Below are 20,772 nucleotides of genomic sequence, written 5' to 3' on the forward strand. Positions count from 1 at the left end.
CTGCTCTGCAGGCTAACATATTTCCAATTTATATATCTTTTTAGCGTGTTGCGCTCAGATGGCCCGTTTTAGAGTAATTCTTTTTCATTAACCATTGGATTCCACTAGTGTGCGTCTTCCACCGGTTACACATATCAATGAATAATGTTTCCTTATTTACAAAAGCTTTAACATTCCTTATGCCTGCTATAGATGAAGAGACTCTCTCAGCACTGTTGCCCACACGACAAAATTGAACTCTATTACTAAAAAGATAAGATTTCATAAGACTTAGCTCAGTGTTTTTGATTCCGTATAAACTGAGTTTATGGTTTACAGTGTCGAATGCCTAAGACTGAGACTGAGACGGAGAAACCGCAGGTTTTTTACTAGTAACCGCTTGGATTCGGTTGTATTTTCTATTTTTTGTTTTTACTCTTATAACATGCTGCAATGTTCTGATAAGAATAAAATAATACGGATTTTTCTTAAGCTGAGGGGAACTATAAGAATATTTTTACTTTTTAAATCTTATTTCCATAACAAGTGCATCTGATCATGAGTTGCCATTTTGATTGTAATACAGTCGCTTCAACAGAGAATCATCAGCGGTCCTTGTCAATACGTTTTCATGACGTCACTGAGCACAGCCATGGCAACTAGAGTTATTTCGCACCGAAAGAAAACTAAAACAAAAATATAGAAAAAGAATTTATAAACTGAACATCGTTAGGCTGCCTGACATTACCCGGGATTACTATTAGGCCTTGGAATTTTAAATTTCTTGAACTCGTTTTTGCTAAAAAGTTCTGATATTTCCTCTGGTAATAGCTCACACTTGAAGATATAAAACTCGTCTAAAATTCCTTCCACTGGCTTTTTTGCGCTAGGGTTACCCATATCTGCGCACTTCCAGTTATCATTCAGTTTTGGCGTGCTTTGTGGTTTGGATGTCTTTGTCTCATTAGAAATTTTTCCATTGATGAACAGCCTTGCTTTGCCGGTGGACAGGCGATATGTGCCTGCTATATGGTACCACGTGGAGTTTTTCATAGGTTTACCTGGTAAAATAATAGAAGAATCAAAACCAGCATAGTATACGTCTTCAAAATTTGACCTGCTGTCTCACAAAACACTGTTTTCACGGGTGCTACAAAGATCACAAGATATTTATTTACCTTGTATTTCTGCAAGCATACTTACCACACCTAAATGAAATATTTTGAAATGTGAAGGTAATAGGACTACATGCTGTCCAATTTGGAAATAATTGGATGCTGAAAAACTTGCCATCGAGTATCACGTTCGGTGCATGGATGTTTCGTTTTAAGGTTCTATAAGGTTATCAGTTCTCAAATAGATACTAAGAACTTAAAACTCGATTTCTCTTTCTCACTACTTAGATCTTATTAACCGAGCGGTAGGTCTGTATGGGATAATCTTGACCGAGGTCGGAATGTACAGACCGAGCGCAGCGAGGTCTGTAGCCGACCGAGGTCAAGATTATCTCATACAGACCGACCAAGCTCGGTTGATAAGAGTTTTATTATATGACCACTTTTCATTGAAAAGGAAAAAATGTTTTCACCGGAGAATCTAGGCCATATAATAATCATAATTATTATATAATTACCAATGAAATATCTATTTTTCTCTATTTCGAAAAATTGATATCTTCACACGTGAAAATAACATGTTATTTTCACGTGTGAAGATAACACCATTGCGATGGCTATTCAAAAGTACACGGAAAGAATTGCCTGAAAAAGCCAAAACATACTTCATTGATAATTATGTAATAAACAGAATATTACATGGCCGCTTTGGAGATAGGAATTTTATCTTCGAGTGTTGAAAATCTCTCACTCGTTCGCTGCGCTCACTCGTGAGAGATCTTTTCAACACTCGAAGATAAAATTCGTATCTCCGCGCGCCCATGTAATATCCTCTATTTAATAATTTCATGCTAAGATGTTGGGAAAAAATTAATAATTTCAAATAACTTTTTTATACATAATCATGCTCTCTGCTGCTGATTGGCTCAGTTTTCATTCTACATCATGATTGGTTAACTCTTGATTAGCTGAGGTCATAATGCTAACTGATTCAGCTGTCTGCTGATTGGCTATTATTTTCACGCAACCGAAGTGATTGTTTTATTCGAAGTGAGTATCTGCTAGTAAGAGTACGTTGTGTCAGTCTTACCTGCTGCAAGGCTAAAGATCTTATCTCCGTCTTTGTTCTTTCGGGACCACTTGACAATACCATTATCAACTGTGATATGATAGGCACCTATGTTATACCTGCTTGTATCACCACATGTATAGAATATCTCTTGAGCGCCTTTTATCTCTGACAGCTTCAGCCATAGGGCAATAGTGATAGCAAGACTAGGCCTGTTGCGAAAATGAATGACATCGAAAGAAACGCTGCCGTTTTTTGAAAGCTTGAGTGCTTTGCCGAACTTGCCTTTGTCGATGATTTTGGCTTCACCTTTCATGGTTGCTAAGTTACCGTTATTAGATTCGTCATAGATAGTTTTGCCTGTCACGTGATCGAAACTTTGATACGTAGAGATACATCCTGCGTCACCTTAAGAAGATAGATTGACAGTTAAAAAAAGAATGTCCATCCACCCACCTATTTATTTATTCCTGCTATTAGCTCTTCCATCCCAAAAATTTTATCTATTTACCCATCTCCTGTGATCCATCCCGCTAGTCCCATTCATTTACCTCATTTAGTTCATCTCATTTCATCCATCCACTCGCACCATTCTTTTATCTGTTTTCGTCCATTTCATTTCTACCATCCACTCGCGATCCCCATTCAAATAAAATACAAAAAAATCCACTCGTCCCATTCAATTATCTTATCTCATCCATCCCATTTTATCCATGCACTCCCCTCACCATATAATTATCTTATATCATCTATACATCCATCTATCAACCCATCCATCCACCCATCTCAACTTTCCTATATTATTCACTTCCCATCCATTCGTCTTATTCATCTAATATACCCATCTACCGCGAATATTTTCATCTAATCCTCACACATGTACTGAGATGATATTACATATAGTACCTGGACAGCTCATGGTGTTACAGAGTCTTGTGCTTGTCTTGTTTTTTAACATGAACTGAGTACCACCTCCACAAGTTAATGAGCATTCAGACCATACTCTTTTGGCTACGACATGCAAGATAACAGCATTAGTTTACGACACAGCAATCCTTGCTATACATTTACATACCTATGTACATGATAGGGAAATATTGTCTTCACCTTTCTCGCCTAAGTTGAACATTTTGGGAGATTTTCTACTGGATTGTACAGAAATACAATCCCTCTTCCTCCTAGACTATTTCCTGATCCAGATTCCCGAATTGTCCGAACGGTCCCGACAGCTGTTGCCGGGGCAGCTGAGTGAAGAAGAGGTCTCATCTGAAACTACTTTTATTAAGAAAGGGTTATACTTACTATTGTCAAGTTGTTGACCGGTGATATGGTTAATTTCCAGGCAGATTAATATCAAAACACCAAAGCAAAACAGATCCATCTGTCTATTTCTGCCTGCAGGAAAAGTCTACCTGTGGAATAAAAGAAGTGTATTTTCCAGGACCTCAATTTTTTAATATGATATGAATGAACAGATTTCGCAATGACGACGAGGTGGCACGTTCTTTATTGTGCGCTCGCCGTCACTTGTACGTCGCCTTCCGAATCTGACCAGTATCAAGATAAGTACAGGACGGCGTATTAGTAAACCGGTTTTTCGGTTTGTCGCTTTATTATTCAGTGTCACACGATAAAAGATAAAAGATTGTCAGTCCAATACAGTTTGTCAGTTTAAAACCAATGTCAGTTTAAAATCGGATTGATTGATTGGATTGTTCATGTTAATATAGGCGTGTTATTCAATGCACTTGTCATAAGTGTCATCACCACTAATGACCGATCATTGATAGAAGCTTTACGCTAATCCATCTTTTAACCAAATGAATTTTCGAAAACATTGCAGTAGCCTGAGTATCAGGCTCTCCGAGTTCCTCCAGGCCCAGGCTCCCTACACCCAAGGACTGATATTCAGGATTGCAGCAAATCCAACGTCTTAAAATATTCAATGAGATTCTTTATTTCTTTGGACTGACTTCAATATTGAGTTTTTAAGAAACCATAATTCATATAAATTTACGTTAAGAAAATAGGCTTTTAAACGCAAGACTACTAGCTCATTAACTAGTTCATTTGGAACAATTATTTTAATTATGTGATAATAGGTGAACTGACTCAAAAAAATGGTGTAAGTGTCAAGATAGTAATGAGTTACATCTACTCACCCCATTGATTGTTCTTCGTTCATTTAGTAAAATCCAATGAATGATGTTTTCATCTTTTGATCAGGTTGTTTATGCCATGTTTGTAAAGAAAGGAAGGAAGTCGACTTGTGATGGCATGGGATTCGAGGCGATTCATGTCCAACCTGCTTATACCAGTCAAACAAGCAGGTGACGTAACGAGCAGCTGGCAAATTGAATCCATTTGATTAAAAAAAGGCTTCAAGCTTGGCTGAGAATTTCTATCAGTGCATGAAGTCTCAAGATGGTGTCAGCGTTGGGCTGTTGTCGCATGTTTCTGTCCCCCCTTTCGTATCACTGAAGACAAGAATCAGATTGTGTATGAGAGTCCCCACATGCTTGACTGGTGCACAAAATCTACATTAAGAAAGATTGAGAGAAAGAGGGATTAACTATTGATGATAAAGTGTTAATCAAATATCCCAAACACTTTAGTGTATTACATGTAAGAGACTCTTAGAACATTTTTTATCGACAATTAGAAAACTATCATAGTCAGTATAAAGTTCAAAGGTGCGAAGCCTAAAAATAAAAAAACCTGAATATCTACTGTAATTAATCCGCCAAATTATGCCATGCTTCTTCCGCAGATGAATTCAAGGAAAAAGCAAGCTACGAACATAAGGATAAACCGAACAAAAATAAAATTTCAAATCTTAAGAATGTTATCTAATTTACACTTTTCTATGTAATTTGACATGCAACATAGTTAACTTATGAATGGTCACGTGATTTCTTAGCGTTACCCAAAATGGCGGGAAATAATCTTTGATCCAAAACGTTTACAATCACCTCAAGGAAAAAATGGATAAATCACTTATTCTTTTAGAGGATGCATACTTCAGTAACAAATTTGTAAATTCGTTTTTGAACCAGAGCATACGGTCCAGTTAAATACTGTTGGCTGACCACGTATGACTACTGGCTCGCATTGGCTCGCTTATCAAGTTATCAATTCAAGCCGCTCTATAGGTGCTGCGCATTCCTTCCCATTCGATGTAAAAGGACAAAAGACTTGACGTCTGCCATGTTGGTTGAAATAATAAAAGATAAACCAAGACCAAGTCTTTTGTTACTGAAGTCATTGATCAACATGGCGGCTATGACGTCACGTGATGCATTTTAAGACAGCGAGTAAAACATACCTTCTGTTTTGGTAAATGAAAGCTTTTTTTAAAAAAAATCGTCCTTTTTTCACGAGGCTAGCACTTAATAGCCAGTGGCTAACAAACCTGTGGCCCAAATTCCGTGATTGAATTGGAATTTAGGAGTTGATTTTTGCGGAGGGAGGAAAACCGAAGAACTCGGAAAACCCTCGAAACACAGGAGAGAACCAACAAACAACTCTACTCACGTACGACATCGAACCCGGCGGGACTCGAACTCGGGTTGCATTGATGGGAGGCGAGCGCTCACACCGCTGCGCCACCCGTGCTTCCCATTTTTCCATTGTTTGACAGTTGTTGCTTGTTGACGTTGGTTTTCAGCTAAAAGTTTATAAAGAAAAGTTGGAAAACAAATCAAAAGAATCATTCAGATAACAACATGGATGCTCACAAATAAAGATGTTTATAGCTGTGTATATATTGATATTTTGGTGATTTGTTTGTGTTTTGCTGGCCTAGTTTTCTCAACCACGTTTTTTATTTTACTCTCACTCATTTGTAAAAACCAAGTTTCTTTGTTTTCCATGTCTTTTCTCTTTATTTTTACGCAATCATATTTGATAAACTGGTTGGATATCACTTCGGACGGAGGATATCGTCTGATATCCGTCCTGCACGTGACCCATTTGGACCAATGACAGCGCGCGAACATTTTTCGTTAGGTTATGCTCTAATATATAGCTTTGAATATCTTCGCCATGTTTAAACAAAGGTATGAAAAATAAACTTGTATTCCTTTGAGTATGCTGCAGTCACAGTAAATTAGTTTATCTCTGTTGTTACGTGATATGTTTCCTCACTACTAATAGTCAATGAGTTTATCTCTGTTGTTGCGCGATATGTTTCGTCACTACTCATAAGTAAACACAAAAACATAGTTTTTCTCGTTTCCTAGTGCGCGAAAAATTGGATCAACCTCGCAGTTAAACTTTGCATCCAAAAAAGAATTTTGAACTTTAAACAAAGGGAAATGTTGCCTAAACAAGTAAAAATTCTTAAAGAACTTTTGAATAAAGGTAGGGTGTCCCTACTGTTAACGCTAACTCTTGTAAATTTGTTTTCACTCCCCCATGGGGGAAATAAGACAAAAACTCGCCTTGTCCCCAGCAACATGACATTCCTACCACCTTCATGTATAAACTACGTCTTACGCAACGGTTTGCACCAATGTTTACAACTTTATTTGCTTCCATTGTTTCAACGATTTGGTTTGATATCCGAATTTGTCTTCCAAGTTCCTCAGTGAAGCTAGTTTATACATAAGCTGAGCTTAAAGTTTTTTGTTTTTTGTTTTTTTGTGTAGAACTATATTTTTTTGGCAAAACGTTAATAATCGTTATGAATTACTAATTTAGATACTTGCTGCATGAAATATAATAAAATATAATATGATATAGTAAAGGTCATCAGTGAAGCTAGTTCATACATAAGTTGGGCTTAAAGTTTTTTTGTTTTTTTTGTAGATCTATATATTTTTGACAAAACTTTTTATAAATTTTTCACAATCGTTATGAATTACTAATTTAGATACTTGAAGAAATGTAATTAGATTCGTTAATTTTGCTTTTCGCAGATAAATAAAAACGTTATTATCAACTAAAAATTGCTCGACTCATAAAGCAGAATTTGTCAGTGAAACTATTAGTTTATCTAGTTTATTCGCACACTGATATATATATTTTTGATTAATGAACAAATCTTAAGTATTGGACCCAATGTCTATGAGTTATAATTGATGTCATCTATTCTTGAATAAATAAGTCGAGAAAATAATTTTAGTTATAACAAAATCCAATTTGCCACGAACGAACACCATTAAACACATAAAAAGTCATAAAATTGTACATCTTTCACTTAATACATGCATCTTTAAGGGTTTTGAGGAAATGCCTTAAAGGAAGACGAATCGAAATTAAAAATGAACTGAAGGATTATTCATTTATTATTTTGTGGATTTTATTCTATAATGAAAATCGAACTACAAAATTTAGATTGAGAAAAAGTATGTTATTTTTATAATAGAAGTTGGCTTGGTAAATGAATGAGGAAGATCGTTGTCCTAGTTCTAGATTTATCAGTTTTTCCCCCCGATCATTATTTCGAAAAGGAAAGAAAAATCAACTCTCGCCAACCAATCAAAAATTAAAAATTTAAGTGCAAGGTTTTGTGGCTAAGACGTCATGGCAGGGCAAATTACGCTAACAAAATAAAAATTTACGAAACCACAATTATATTATTTTGTAGAGTTACAATCAAATAAGTATATTAAAACAAAATACGTTTAAAACTCGAAAAAACGTTGTTTATGAACTTAGGGCTTGGGGTTTTAAAAGGAATCAGGGTGTAAGTGAAAGTAAAAATTTGTCAAATTTTTGACAAGAAACTTTTGAAATTGTCAATAAGAATTAATTATTCCCGATATAACTTGACTTGTAATCTTTCAAAAAAGTGATTGACACAGCAGGACATTTAAAGGGTTTCTATTTATTATGGATTCTTGTCATGGTACTATAATTTGCCAAATAAATAAATTTACGGTTGGCAGGGCAGCGATTCGATGTGCTAGGGTAAATCGACCTTAAATCAACCTAACCTAAGCAATTAAGTCTTCACACTCCAATGAATTCTGGATGAGAAAAGTCCACATTCTTGAATAGGGTATATATCGCCACATCAATATTGAAAAAAATGGGACAATGACGACATATATGAAGGTGAATTAGTTAGTTAGCTATTTTTTCTTGTACTCTTTTGTATCAGAACATGTGCGCCGGATTTTAAGTATGTACGAGACTTTATTTCGTGCATTCTTTTCCCAAATAACAGATGCTTTGTTGAAACTCGTTAATTTTTCATCAGACCACCAGCAGCGCTAGCATAGGTAATCAACAGAGCCACAGTCATTGGTGGAAACGAACTCCAAGTATATTTACACTCTGGTTTTGGTTTCAATCCCTCGAAACATTTCCAACACCAACAAGTAATCCTTTGAAAGCCTTTGTTTTTAAGGCGAGTTTCAAGTACGTGGACATTACTTACATAAGTTCTACTCTCGGTCTATCGGCGGCTTATTGATTTCTTATAATACGGGGAATTTTCAACAACTGTAAGTAGCTATATAATTGTGGTTTTATTCATACTGTAGATAACGTTGATTCAAAACAACTAAAGACGTATTTAAAAACAAAGCATATTTATCGGGTACTTTTTGGAACTTGTGCTCTTGATAAGAAAACGAGGAATGCAGTAAAGAATTATTCTTGGCTTAAATATTTGACCGAATCTTAGAAATATTAAGAAAGGGGATATGGATTAATTGCTCTATCTTGACATGCCAATAGACAAAGCACGTGTTTTTAATGTTCTTAATAATATCCTAATAGATATTTGTATGTGTCTTAAGGACATTGACTGTCTTATCTCTTGATATTCTTAAGCTTGCAGCCCCCAAAACTATAAAAAACGCACTTAATTAGGAAACCTTCTCGCCATAAAATGCCAAATCATCAAATATTTATAAAAATAATTTGACATGACTGTCAATGTGATACATAATTGATGACCACATTACCAAACAAAGAAAGCAATTTTGACAGTACTCTATGAATAATTGAAATTTCATATTGATTGAAATCTCTTTACACTTTACCTAGAATCCTAAATTATTCATTTCGTGGGGGCTTTCAGTTTAGGAACAAGCGCTGGAGACATCGAAAATGTGAATTCAAAGGCGGGAAACCACGACTCGCGGCTTGAAACAGCTCGACTTTATAGTACCCTATTCACTACAGTTTCTTTTTCGGATAATTAATCGAAAAACCAATTCAATTCTTTTGTTTTGTCTCGGTTGAGATGATAACACGACGAGTGTGGAGTTCCCGCCATTTTTAACCCAATCAGGGCGCTCCATGACTGCTGAATGTTTTTGTTCAAATCTGAGCCACGTGACAGCAAGCAAAGGGAATAACACAAGAGCAAGCACGTGTCGCGTTTATACGGTCGAGAAGTTAGTTTTTGATGATAGCTTTAAAGGTTCAAACATCCTGGGACAAGATATTTAAACCATTGCGAACCAGCATAAATCCGCCTAAGGAATCGATATTATTGGACGATAAATCGGGAGCTTGATTTTTCTGGGTTTATTTTCTTTTGCTACAAGGTACAAGGTCAGTGCGTGGTTTAGTTGTTTTTAATAAGATATTTCATATACTTGGCCTTACGGTAGATTATCGTATATCGTCCTAGAGGGGAAAAAAATAATTTTTTTTTCAATATCTACGTAAATACCATACCATACTGTCTATTATTTATCTGTGTACCTTATCTTTATCTTAATTTCAAAATGTGTTAAAAGCATAGTGCACTGCGGTTTTAATTGAGAATTATAAATGAAAATAACACATCATAACAATATTATCCAATGTGAAGATTTGCTTATTAATAGTGTCCTATCTCGAAGGGTTTCTACTAAGCCTGAGACAACAGTTCTCGATCTTACTTTTGATATATTTTTAAGGAATCAAATAGAAAACCAGTTCTTGTCAAATACAGGAAGACTGATTCAGTTCTTTACTGACAACTTGTAATTCTGTTTTATTTCCGGGAGAGCTAGTGGAAATAGCTAAATCTTTAATAATTTTTCTCAATATTTCTTGACTTTTTCCATCGTAATGTTACTAACGCCATTGCTTTAAGGATACGATTATCGATACACAGAATGAAAACATTTAAGAAATCTTTTAATTACACCAGTCACGCCAGTTGAAATATTTATTGAAGTGGAAGAAAATGAAATAATAAAAAAATGATTGATGATTTTTTTGTTTATTTTTCAATCATCGAAGGAGGGCAGTTGTATTGATAACCTTAGTGGTATAAACACCGAGAGCTGACAATGTCAGTCAGATCAAGCGAGTTCAAAGTCTGCGACAGACTCGTTTAATAAAGACACCAAACTACTTGGTTCATCAACCTACATGGTTAATTGAAACTTTTAGGATTATGAAGTGCGGAACAGCTGGCCGGCAAAATTTTGAGTCTTAACGTCTGACGAGGAGTCCTGTTGTACGGTGAATGAGATCCGTGCGGTGAATGTTGCTATCACTTTAAGGTGTCTTTCTTTTTCTCTCCATATTTTCGAGCAAAAAAAAAACAAGAAAGAAATCTCATATACATGATTTCATAATCGTCAATCAAAGTCGAGCTGTAAGTCTTTAAAAATTCATTTTTCTTATCGATATAGATGCGACTAAAATGACATATATTTGAGAGATTTTCTTTCGATAATCCCCGAGATATGAAGTTGGCGAAGATAAGCAAAGGACTGGTAATACTGACAACCTCTGGGCTCTAGGATCCGACGAATTTTTCACCAGATTTGGCAGGTGGCTATACACGCTTGACTAAGCCATATTATAAATTATTCCACGGGTGTAAAAGTCTATTTGCATGCGAGCAACTAAGTGATTCCTATCACCTGTTAGCTCCAGTCTTTGGAGCATTATAAATTTATAGCCTAATCCATATTTGATGGCGCCTTGCATTAAGAATAAGCCAGTGTATTGGAACAGAACTTCGTAACAGCTAAGAACTGACCTTAACTTTATCTTCTTCAGAAGTGATCAAGACTAGTGGCTTCTTCGGTAACCAAGCACGCTATCTTGAAGACGTTTAGTATAGCGTAGTCAAGACTTCAATGTGAGGATTTCATTACCTCTACGATGAATGACGGTTCAAGAAAAAGCCCTTCTGCACACTACCCCTCAGGGCCTAGTACTTCTAAAGCCGATCCAGGGCAGGCTATCACTTTTGAGGACTTGTTTATATATCTTTATGGCTACACACCAATTCGTCTAGTTGACCCACTTCACCTTCAACGAGAACGGGCCAAACTCGCCGCTCAGGTGGACTGCGACAAAGGCAAGGAAAAACACTGTAAGTCAGTTATTAAGACTATTTTATTTTCTTACCAATATATTGACTGACAAATATCTAGCTGTATTAGATTGTAAGAGTATTGTTTTTCCGAGTTTATTCATGATGCTCCGCTCTCTTTCTCTCTGTTAATCCCATCTTACAAGGAATTTTTCTAAACTAGCTAAAAAACACGCCAGCGACACAATATTGCCACCCGCTATGGAAAAACTTTTCTGCGTTGAATTTTTAAAACTTTACTGATGAAGTATTTTGGTTTAGTTAGTTCATTTTCTACTTGGGATGAATAGGGCGATCCTGTGGTATTCATTCGCTGCTTAGAAATCATGAAAAGTTGATGGACCCTCCTGCTACTTTTTTTTGAAATACTCTGGTTAAATTAATTTGATATGAAGGAATAAAAAATCTCCTGGAACGAGTAAAAAAGACGAACTTATGGGATGATATATTATTTATTACTTGGTAACAATGTAAAAAAAAAACATTGATTACCCAAAAATCCAAAAAGTTTGGCTAAATTAGATAGGATATCTTCGTATGGAGATGCTAAAAAATACGAGGCAGGCCCTGGAACTATTTCAGTGTTGCTGTAATCTATTCGCGGTCCATCCAGCTTAGAACAAGTTCATGGCGTTTTGACCAAGAAAAAATTGCTAAATGATTTTTTTTTTTTTTGGAAATAAAAACAATAAGCTAAGCTTTACACAATAACATTTCCACAATGATGTGCATCAATCGGTTCTTACGCCTTGTAAGGTTCTCCTTGAGAAAATATCTCATTGCTTGACAACACATTTCAAATATTAAATTAAGGTCGTTCTCAAAGTATTTGCAAACGCAGCTCATGTATAGCTTTGTGTATATGGAAAATTAGTAGGTCAGGTTTTTAAGTGTAATTTAATCACTAAATTAATATTTCTCGAATCACATAAGACAGAATTGCGAGCAATTGAATAAAATAACATCTTAAAATCAGTAAGTCATGAGGAAAGTGAATAAATGTTTTCACACTTTCAATATTAATGGGATATACTTCCAGGTGATTTGAAATCTAGGAACGAACGTTTGTCACAGCGAAAGTTTCCAAGTGTTTTTCATTATCTCTTGCTAAAACGAAATATTTTCCACCAACGACGACAAAATATGCTACTTCTAAAAGTTATTTGGTAAATCTTTCCATGGATCTGGTTTTTTTCCTATATTTTCGATTAAAAGACTTTTTTTTTTCGAGCCAAAAACTTGTAAATAGAAAATCTTGAACTACAAAAAAAACGTTTACTGATTGGCCAATTCGTTCTGCCTGATACAACTGAGATCACCTGATTGATCAAAAGAAAAACAACAGAAATAACGGGATATTTCGGAGCTCCCATCAAAGGTAGATAATGATAAATTTCCTTGTTGACACTATTACTGATATAGACATTATTGTAGGGAGTGTCCACTAATTGTGTTATAATCATTTCTCGAGGTAGTCCAAAGCTAATTGCGATCGTGTAAGCGATAACGATTATTACTTTGCCCTCATTTATATGTGTTTAAATGAACCGATTGGAACTAATACTTTAATTCCTTTGTCACTTTTCACTTTATTTAGATTGATAATTTAGTATTCTGTTACTTTCTCTGAACCAATTAAACCGACTGTGAACCTAACAGAATTTATTCCTTATTTTCCTGTTTATTTCTCGCTCTTTTGTAAAGGAGCTGGGAGAGTAAGTAAGTAGATAGTAATCATTCTCTAGCTCTGTTAATGATTCTTTCACGTCGAGATGAAACTATAATAAATTCTTCTCTCCACGGTAAACACAGAAAAACTAAACGAATCCTGGGGGAAAACCCCTTATCCCCCTCAGCAATGCTAGGCTGGTGTGTAAACCAACAAACAATTGCATGCACAGAAATTATATCCGAGCTGCATTTGTATTACTACCAAGCATCTATCAGCAGGGAAAACCCCTGTATTCACTTGCAATATATTGGTGCATAAGTTCGGTCTTAAGGATGAGGCGAATATTAAACAGCTCTTCTTGTGGTATGATTTTCAGTTCTTCAAGGTACTAGAATAGACAAGTGGGGACTTAAATCTCAGTCAAAGTGGAGCATTGTTTAGATACCATATGATATTCAAGTATTAATAGTTAATGATGTGAAAAAGCAACTCGGCTTATAGAGTAATCATGGGAAGCTAGTTAAGTGAATGACAACTTTCGGGTATTTTTTATGGGATTTATTGGATTGGGATTGTTCAGGTGAAGTCAACAATGCAGCACCCGCCTTGTAAATAGGAACACCTTGCTTTTCACCCGGAAATGCGTTCCTTTCATTTAAATGAATATTTATAACATACACATTCCTGGAATGACATTCTTGAAATATTAATAATAAATAATTTGAAAAAATTGTATTCGATAAAGGTTTTGCAACGAAAGTAAAGAGCAGATACTTACTATAAACTATAGTACTAGTCTTGGACTAAACAAAGACTATTTAGATGAAAAGTTATTGATATGGTTAGCTCACTCCTATCATATATCAGTTGCATTCCCCCTCTAGCCATCACGTTTTCAAAATCCTACTAAACTGATTTACTCCTTCCATCTGTGTATATATATGTTCGAAGATTTGAGTTATAATCAAGAACCTGGAAGATCCTGATAACAATAATAGCGCTTAGTAGACCTCCAAAGCTGTTTCGAAACTGTCGTTTGGGTATTTTTCACTTTCATCTTCTGCCACTCAGTTGTTTATCAGATGTTATCATCGATGCTCTTATTCACCTTATGGTGATTCCAACATAATTGCGAGTGAGTTTAGCGATATTTTAACTCGCTCGTATCTAGTCAAAAATACTCTGATATTTAATTCGTTTAAATTCGATTTTTTAAAAGTGATTTTTTACAATATTGTTCTCCTGTTCGCTTATAAATCGAGAGAGAGAGAAATTGAATAAAAGAATAAATGAGAGAGAGAGAGAGAGAGAGAGAGAGGGAGAGAGAGAAAGGACGAAAAAAGAAACAGAGAAATTAAGTGTTGATAGATGCTATCTAACGATTTTTAATGCAAGTTTTAATTGATTCACATCTATTGCCATCGGTGGTTTTTGTATTATTGTGTATGTATAACAAACTACCGTCATCCAATGATAAATATTAAGAGGAAATTTTTTTTAATAATGAGCAATAATGGCCAAAAGCGCCAAAAACTAGACCTTCGTATGAGTTTTGATCCCAATTTTCGTTTTGGGTTAACACTTAAAACCTATTTTTAACGGTTAGAAACTATGATAACCTGCTTGTTTGAAGCGGTATTTTCAATTGTACAAAGATGTTTTGTTGCATTTGTGTTAGAATTACATAGCTTTGTCAGGCTTTTTCATAAAGAAAATATATGGGAAATAAGCAAATGAAGGCCAAAAGCTCATTTTCAAATTTTTGCTTTGGGCTAACACTTTATTCCACTTTCATCGGTCATTCTGATTTCCACTTCCAAACAAGTTAAAATTTCTGAATAACAAGATTTTAGCCTTGTACAACAGCCTTTCTTCAAGAAAATATTTTTTGGCGCTCACCGCTTGATTACGAAAAGAATTCTCTCTTAATAGACAGACGATTACACATAGAAACTTTAACCACCACAACCCAAACTGAAGGACAATAAAAACTTACAAATTACCTTTTCATCTCAGCCATAGCGTAGACTTCCAGACAGATTCATATCTTTAATATTTATCATAATCATTGTCTAAACTCCTTGTCTTTAAATAATTTTGTAATATCGAAAAACTAATGATTTGTCGGCAAGTAGACAGGAATATATTTCAATATAAAAAACTTGGGAATCCTGTGCGTCTAGTGTTTTAATAACCGGTGTCTTGCGAACCTATATATATTTCCGATGAATCTTTCTCATGACGGTAAAATATTAATTGGTAGTAATTGTCTATAGCAGCGATACGAGACTAATCCTTATGATATGCTGTTTATATCTGTTTTATCGATATTACATTTATAATTGAATTTAAAGTTTATTAATTTTTTTCGTTGAAGCGTTTATCAGTTGCCAATGCCTCTTTTGAATCATTAATAGCACGAACACTGGGCTCATTCCATGAGTTTAATCTTTTTAAAAAAATATATATTCTCTTCTTCTCTTTTCGCTCATTTTCTTTGGTATATTGATGAATTTATGTTTAGTTGTTGTTTTTGTTTTTTTTTTTCTTTTTCTTTTCTTTTCTTTCTTTCTTTTTTTTTCTTTCTTTTTTTTTTTTTTTTTTTTAATTTTAATTTTTATTTTTGTGTGTGTGTGTTTTTTGTTTTGTTAGTTTATTTTTTGGTTCTTTGTTGTTGTTGTTGTTTTTTTTATGGCAGTTTTCAAATAAAATTCGCAAAAGAATTAATAAAATAAAACAACATTTAAACAAAATATTTTTTTGAGAATCTTGGACCCACACTTTTAACTGAAGGCTCCCAGAAAGACGCATATAGCAATGCAAAACGGACTTAAAGTCAAAGTTTCCTGACGGTTTGCGGTTGTTGCGGGAGGAGAGAAGAAGTGTTTTGCTTCTTTTTGTCAGTTTCGCAAAAACCGCAGACCCCAAACAACGCAGACAATGCAAGACCTATCAAAGATATTCAAAGATATTACTTCAAGAATCATTTCTAACAAAAATGTCTGCCAAGACTTTACTTTGAATCCACTCAGTTATCAATGTATTCACGTAGTTTACTTTTAGTTTATAAGGCTGATGTGATATATGACCGTTTACTCAGGGTATATTGAATTTGGATTTTCATAAGCAAAAGTAAAGAATGATAGTATATTGTTTGCACAACTTGAAGTATTACTCGATGACTCGTACGAAAATAGTAGATTTGACGATAAAATTTAATAGATGGCCATATTGCGCCTTATGAGCCAAACTCAGCAATATAAATATATATAGGTGGTCGTACGATGACGTAATTTGTTTTGATCAAGAACATGAAGTTCTTGGAAATTCAAGCAATAAACAAACAAATGTCAAAAGTGGCAATATCCTATCGCTTTGAAAGATATCTGAGAATTTGAGGACAAATCTCTTGATGGTTTTCAAGTTAACATTGTGAAATTTGACAGTAAATGTATGTTGGTTGGTAAATGTTGCCAACCAACATGCATTTACTGCAAAATTTAGCAACTTTAATTTATATATCTTCTGAACTAATGAAGCAACTGCTCTCAAATTGATACATATTATCAACAGTTATGACTTCTTTATATTTCTTAAGTCCAATCGTTTATGGCTCAAAAGTTGATTTTTTGAAATGTAAACAGTACTCTCGCCTATACATTGCTTAGTTAATAATAATAAATACAGTTCTAGCCGAGCATTACACTGTCTCGATTCCTAAAATTAGCGACTACAAAATATCTATATAAATCCTATGTAAGAATAATCGACGACCTTTTTGCGCCTTCTGAGTCCAAATAAATAAAATAGAATAAAATATATTATATATTGCCTATAAAATAATAATATAATTCTAGAGAATCAGAATCATGTCTCGATGCCCTTGAATTAACAACTAAAAAATATATGTATAAATCGCATATGACAAATAATAATTATTATTATCATTATTATAGCAAGCAATGGAGTGGTTGATTCTATAAACTATTGCTATGACAAACAGGAAAATATTTCTAAAACGTTTCTTTATCAACCAAGATTTTTTTATGCACTAGCTAATATACTATTGATACTCATTTTATGCGTGTATTAAATATACCATCATATTTCATTCATGTTAAAAAGGCCTGTAAGCTCGTCGTGTTTTGACCCATAAATCTCGATTATATTACTTGGAAACGAAAGAATATTTATCTGCCAGCTCAACTGTAATAAAAGCTATTGTCAGTTTATTAATAATCAAACTTTTTTACGATATTTTATTAATACATTTTTTACGAAACATTAAAAAAAAAATAATCAAACTTGTTGTGTAGGTTGTGACGTATGTAACGAAAAGCATGATGGGGAATGTCCAATGCATGGTCCGCTGCATTCTCTCCGGAAGATGGTTACAACAGGGCACTCTAACGGCCATCTGGATAATGGAACTCTCTTGAAATTCCCCGATGAAGTGTGTTTATGTACGTCTAGTATTCCGTTTGTACAGTATGGTGTTTGTGCGAGGAAAAGGATCCTGGCTGGAACATGGATCGGTCCATATGAGGGCAAACTTGTGCGACCAGAGGATGTAAGCAAGAATACAGACACCCAATACATGTGGGAGGTATGTCTCTTAAAGCTTATATCAAAATACACCTCCTTACCTTAGGCGTACTGTTTTCCAATTTCAAACCAAGTGTTATTCCCTAGATTATAATTTCTTTGTTTAACAGTTGCGCACTAGAAGACACATGAACATTGATACAACTCAAACATAGAATCTTATTCTCTAGAGAATGACACACGGTCTGAAATGGGAAAACATTGCGCCCAAGGTAAAGAGGTCTATTTAAAAGAATATACGAAGTTTAATTTTTCTTATGGTAATTTCTGTCGTGAAAGTGAGGAAAATGGACCATAGGTGTAGCACCGAGTAACTAGTGCAATTACACAGTCAATAGTTTGCTACATTGATATAATTAAACGAGATAGCTATATGGCAGTGCGTCCTATGGAACTTACAAGATGCTACTCCATAATTGACCAGCTAGATGTTTCTATTGTATTTGCTGTAAGAAATAGAGACTTATTACCATCACGTGATAGCAGCCATGACAAGAGGCAGAAACATCTGGTCTAATCTAATTTACAAGCCTCTATTAACCTTGTCATAAATGGAAATTTGAATCCTCTTTAATCATATTTTATAGGTATTCCACGATGGTCAAGTCAGTCATTATCTCGACGGTAGAGAAGAAGCCAATTCAAGCTGGATGCGCTTCGTCCGCTGCGCACGCCACAAAAAAGAACAAAACATGGTAGTATTCCAATACCACGGATGCGTGTATTATCGAACCATCCGTGACATCATGCCAGGACAAGAACTACTTGTTTGGTACGATGGGAGGTATTCACAGTTCATGGGTGTTCCTGTGGCTTTGACTGACTCCAGTAATAGAGGTACAAACACTAATAAGTACATGTCATTTACGAGCTGTACGTTCCTTTCCTCTTCCAAAGGGATTGTATATGTTTTCATTGTTTCTAATTTTCTGGAGCTCAGGATTAGTCTGTACTCGAGCAGTTTTTTTATGATTACGAAAAAGGCTTTTCCATGCTTACAATATGCCGGAGGGTCTCATTCGTGCCCCTCCATTCGGCCCCAAAGTTCCAAATGCATAGAGTTTGGTAACTTCTTTTGCTTTTGGCATTCCAAAGAGGAACGTACAAATGTAAACTACTCAGATTTTTCCTATTGTCCTTTTTTTCTGATATTTTCTGATAAACTCGTTGAAAATAAATAAAATGAATTAATAAGAGCTTAAATGGTTAGTAACAAGTTATTTGCCCTGTATATCAATTCCATTTAGAAAGCCTTCATTATTCAATGATTTTTTTTTCTCTTTAAAAACAGGAGTACAACCACCTAGAGATCTAGTAGCACAAAGAACTCGTGACCGGGACTGCCAATCCGAACCAGCCCCAAAGCGACAAGCAACGGAACATACGCACGCGCAACGTGGTCGACCACCATTACGAAGAACGGTGGCAGTAACAAACGAACATTCTAAAACAGAAAACAGAAATGAAATAGCTAAAATGGACGAGAAAAGGGAGGATAAAAGAGGGATAAGCTACCGAGGGCGTGGTCAGTATACAACTAAGGTAGCATCTCGAAATGGTACCCGTAAAGACCAACATGAAGACGAGTTTACATGGAGGTGTAATTTATGTTTTAAGGCGTTCGCAGTACGTGAACAACTGGAGGAGCATCACTGTAACGGTCTTGGGAGTGCCAAGAATCTTATTTGTCCTCACTGTAATCAAAGCTTTTCTCATCCGTTGGAGTTTAGAAATCACGTGGAAAGCCACGCCAATGAAAGACCCTTTCGTTGTGGGTATTGCACTCACGCATTTGCAAATGCTGCTTTGTTGAACCAGCACGTACGGGTGCATATTGCTGACAGCAACATAGCAAAACTTGGAGGACGGAACGTCTCGGAAAGGGTTGTACAATAATTTAAGTTCTAGCGAAGTATCTACTTCTCTTTTCAAGAACTAATTTTATCATTTTTGCGCAATACTATTAACTAACTATAATGCTATTCCATTAATAAACCGGTGTTAAGTTCTATTCTTTCCGCCGAATACTCATGCGTTTTAGGAGGTACTTAACAATTTCATACCGTAAAATGCGCGATTTTAAAGCTGTTTATATTCTTGCATATTCTAGACAAAGAAATATAAAGGTTTTTAGATAGTAGTATAGCGCACATGAAGTATTTCAGACTTTTTTTGTTCAACTTGCCCTACATGGTGTTGTCTGTATCCAAATTAGACCAGAACCAGTCTTGTTTATCGAGCTCAGAATGCAGCTGTCATCATACATGCGCCAGTAATCAATGAATACAGAAGCAAATATAATTAATTAACTCATTTTGTACATGCATTCCAGGAGTTTAAAACTTCCGCTGCAACACTATTCTTGGCTGCATAATACTTCATAGCCGCCATGTTGGTTGAAGACAATAAAGCATTCCCCATTATTCCCTATTTAGCTTCTCTTGTTAGATAAACCCACATGGCGGCTGTTTCATTGTTATCTATATCTCAAGGGATCTTCGAGTCATATGGCTGCCCCCAAAGAATATCGACGGTTACTAACATACCTCATGTCTGATGAGTTTTCTCAGAAATCTGCTTGAATCGCGGTGTAATATTTAGACCAGGGGCAGATCAAGGGGAGAGGTACAGGGGGAGCGCACCCCTCCCCCCAGATGAGCTGATATCTACTGCATCATTGATATTTGAGTTTGTTAGCAAAGAATGGTGCACCCCCTAGAAAGATTCGGGAACCGCCCCTGTAAATTAGCACTCATTTGAGATAAATTGAGCTATTAAGGTTAAATGGTCTTTGTTTATATGTATATATAAAGATAAAATTGAAATAAATTAAGACACCAATTTTAGAAATTTATGTGGAAGTAAAACATTTTGATTATATTTTATCGCCTTGACTATTTTGCTCCGCATTTTTGAACAATAATTGTTTTAAAGGAAAAAAAGGGTAACAATAACTCTCACATTTTGTTCTGCTTCATAAATGCAATTATATGCATGTAAATATATGCAGTAACAAATGTTAGATTCAATCTATAGAGCAAAATGTATGTAT

General features: G+C 35.2%; 2 protein-coding genes across 3 annotated transcripts; one reads left to right on the top strand and one right to left on the bottom strand.

The window, feature by feature from the left end:
• Positions 1-66: 66 nt before the first annotated feature.
• Positions 67-11,229, bottom strand: LOC116305654 (uncharacterized). Of its 2 annotated transcripts, XM_089034932.1 has the most exons (7): positions 11,105-11,228; positions 5,698-5,830; positions 4,326-4,700; positions 3,466-3,575; positions 3,070-3,174; positions 2,185-2,571; positions 67-1,040 (listed from the first exon to the last, which is right to left on the bottom strand). In XM_089034932.1, the coding sequence occupies exons 4-7, from the start codon at positions 3,542-3,544 to the stop codon at positions 724-726; spliced, it is 888 nt and encodes a 295-aa protein (XP_088891058.1). In that variant the 5' UTR covers positions 3,545-3,575; positions 4,326-4,700; positions 5,698-5,830; positions 11,105-11,228; the 3' UTR covers positions 67-723. The 2 variants fall into 2 exon arrangements, with proteins under 2 accessions (XP_088891058.1, XP_031571474.1); XM_031715614.1 differs by lacking the exon at positions 5,698-5,830 and having other exon boundaries at positions 11,105-11,229.
• Positions 11,230-20,600, top strand: LOC116305629 (putative histone-lysine N-methyltransferase PRDM6). Its single transcript, XM_031715578.2, has 4 exons — positions 11,230-11,443; positions 17,432-17,721; positions 18,308-18,557; positions 19,012-20,600. The coding sequence occupies exons 1-4, from the start codon at positions 11,230-11,232 to the stop codon at positions 19,614-19,616; spliced, it is 1,359 nt and encodes a 452-aa protein (XP_031571438.2). The 3' UTR covers positions 19,617-20,600.
• Positions 20,601-20,772: the final 172 nt, after the last annotated feature.

This window comes from Actinia tenebrosa, unplaced genomic scaffold, assembly GCF_029948245.1.
Source record: "Actinia tenebrosa isolate PJP-AT-01 unplaced genomic scaffold, QUT_ActTen_1.0 PGA_scaffold3__52_contigs__length_22856419, whole genome shotgun sequence".
Lineage (NCBI taxonomy): Eukaryota > Metazoa > Cnidaria > Anthozoa > Actiniaria > Actiniidae > Actinia > Actinia tenebrosa.

Excerpts from the sequence above, each read along its gene's own strand:
- LOC116305629 (XM_031715578.2), top strand. The coding sequence starts at position 11,230 with ATGAATGACGGTTCAAGAAAAAGCCCTTCTGCACACTACCCCTCAGGG. Across the intron at positions 11,444-17,431 it reads CAAAGGCAAGGAAAAACACT|GTTGTGACGTATGTAACGAA; the intron begins GTAAGTCAGTTA and ends CTTGTTGTGTAG. Across the intron at positions 17,722-18,307 it reads ACACCCAATACATGTGGGAG|GTATTCCACGATGGTCAAGT; the intron begins GTATGTCTCTTA and ends CATATTTTATAG.
- LOC116305654 (XM_031715614.1), bottom strand. The coding sequence starts at position 3,544 with ATGGATCTGTTTTGCTTTGGTGTTTTGATATTAATCTGCCTGGAAATT. Across the intron at positions 3,175-3,465 it reads CGGTCAACAACTTGACAATA|CCAAAAGAGTATGGTCTGAA; the intron begins GTAAGTATAACC and ends TGCATGTCGTAG. Across the intron at positions 1,041-2,184 it reads GATCTTTAGCCTTGCAGCAG|GTAAACCTATGAAAAACTCC; the intron begins GTAAGACTGACA and ends TTATTTTACCAG.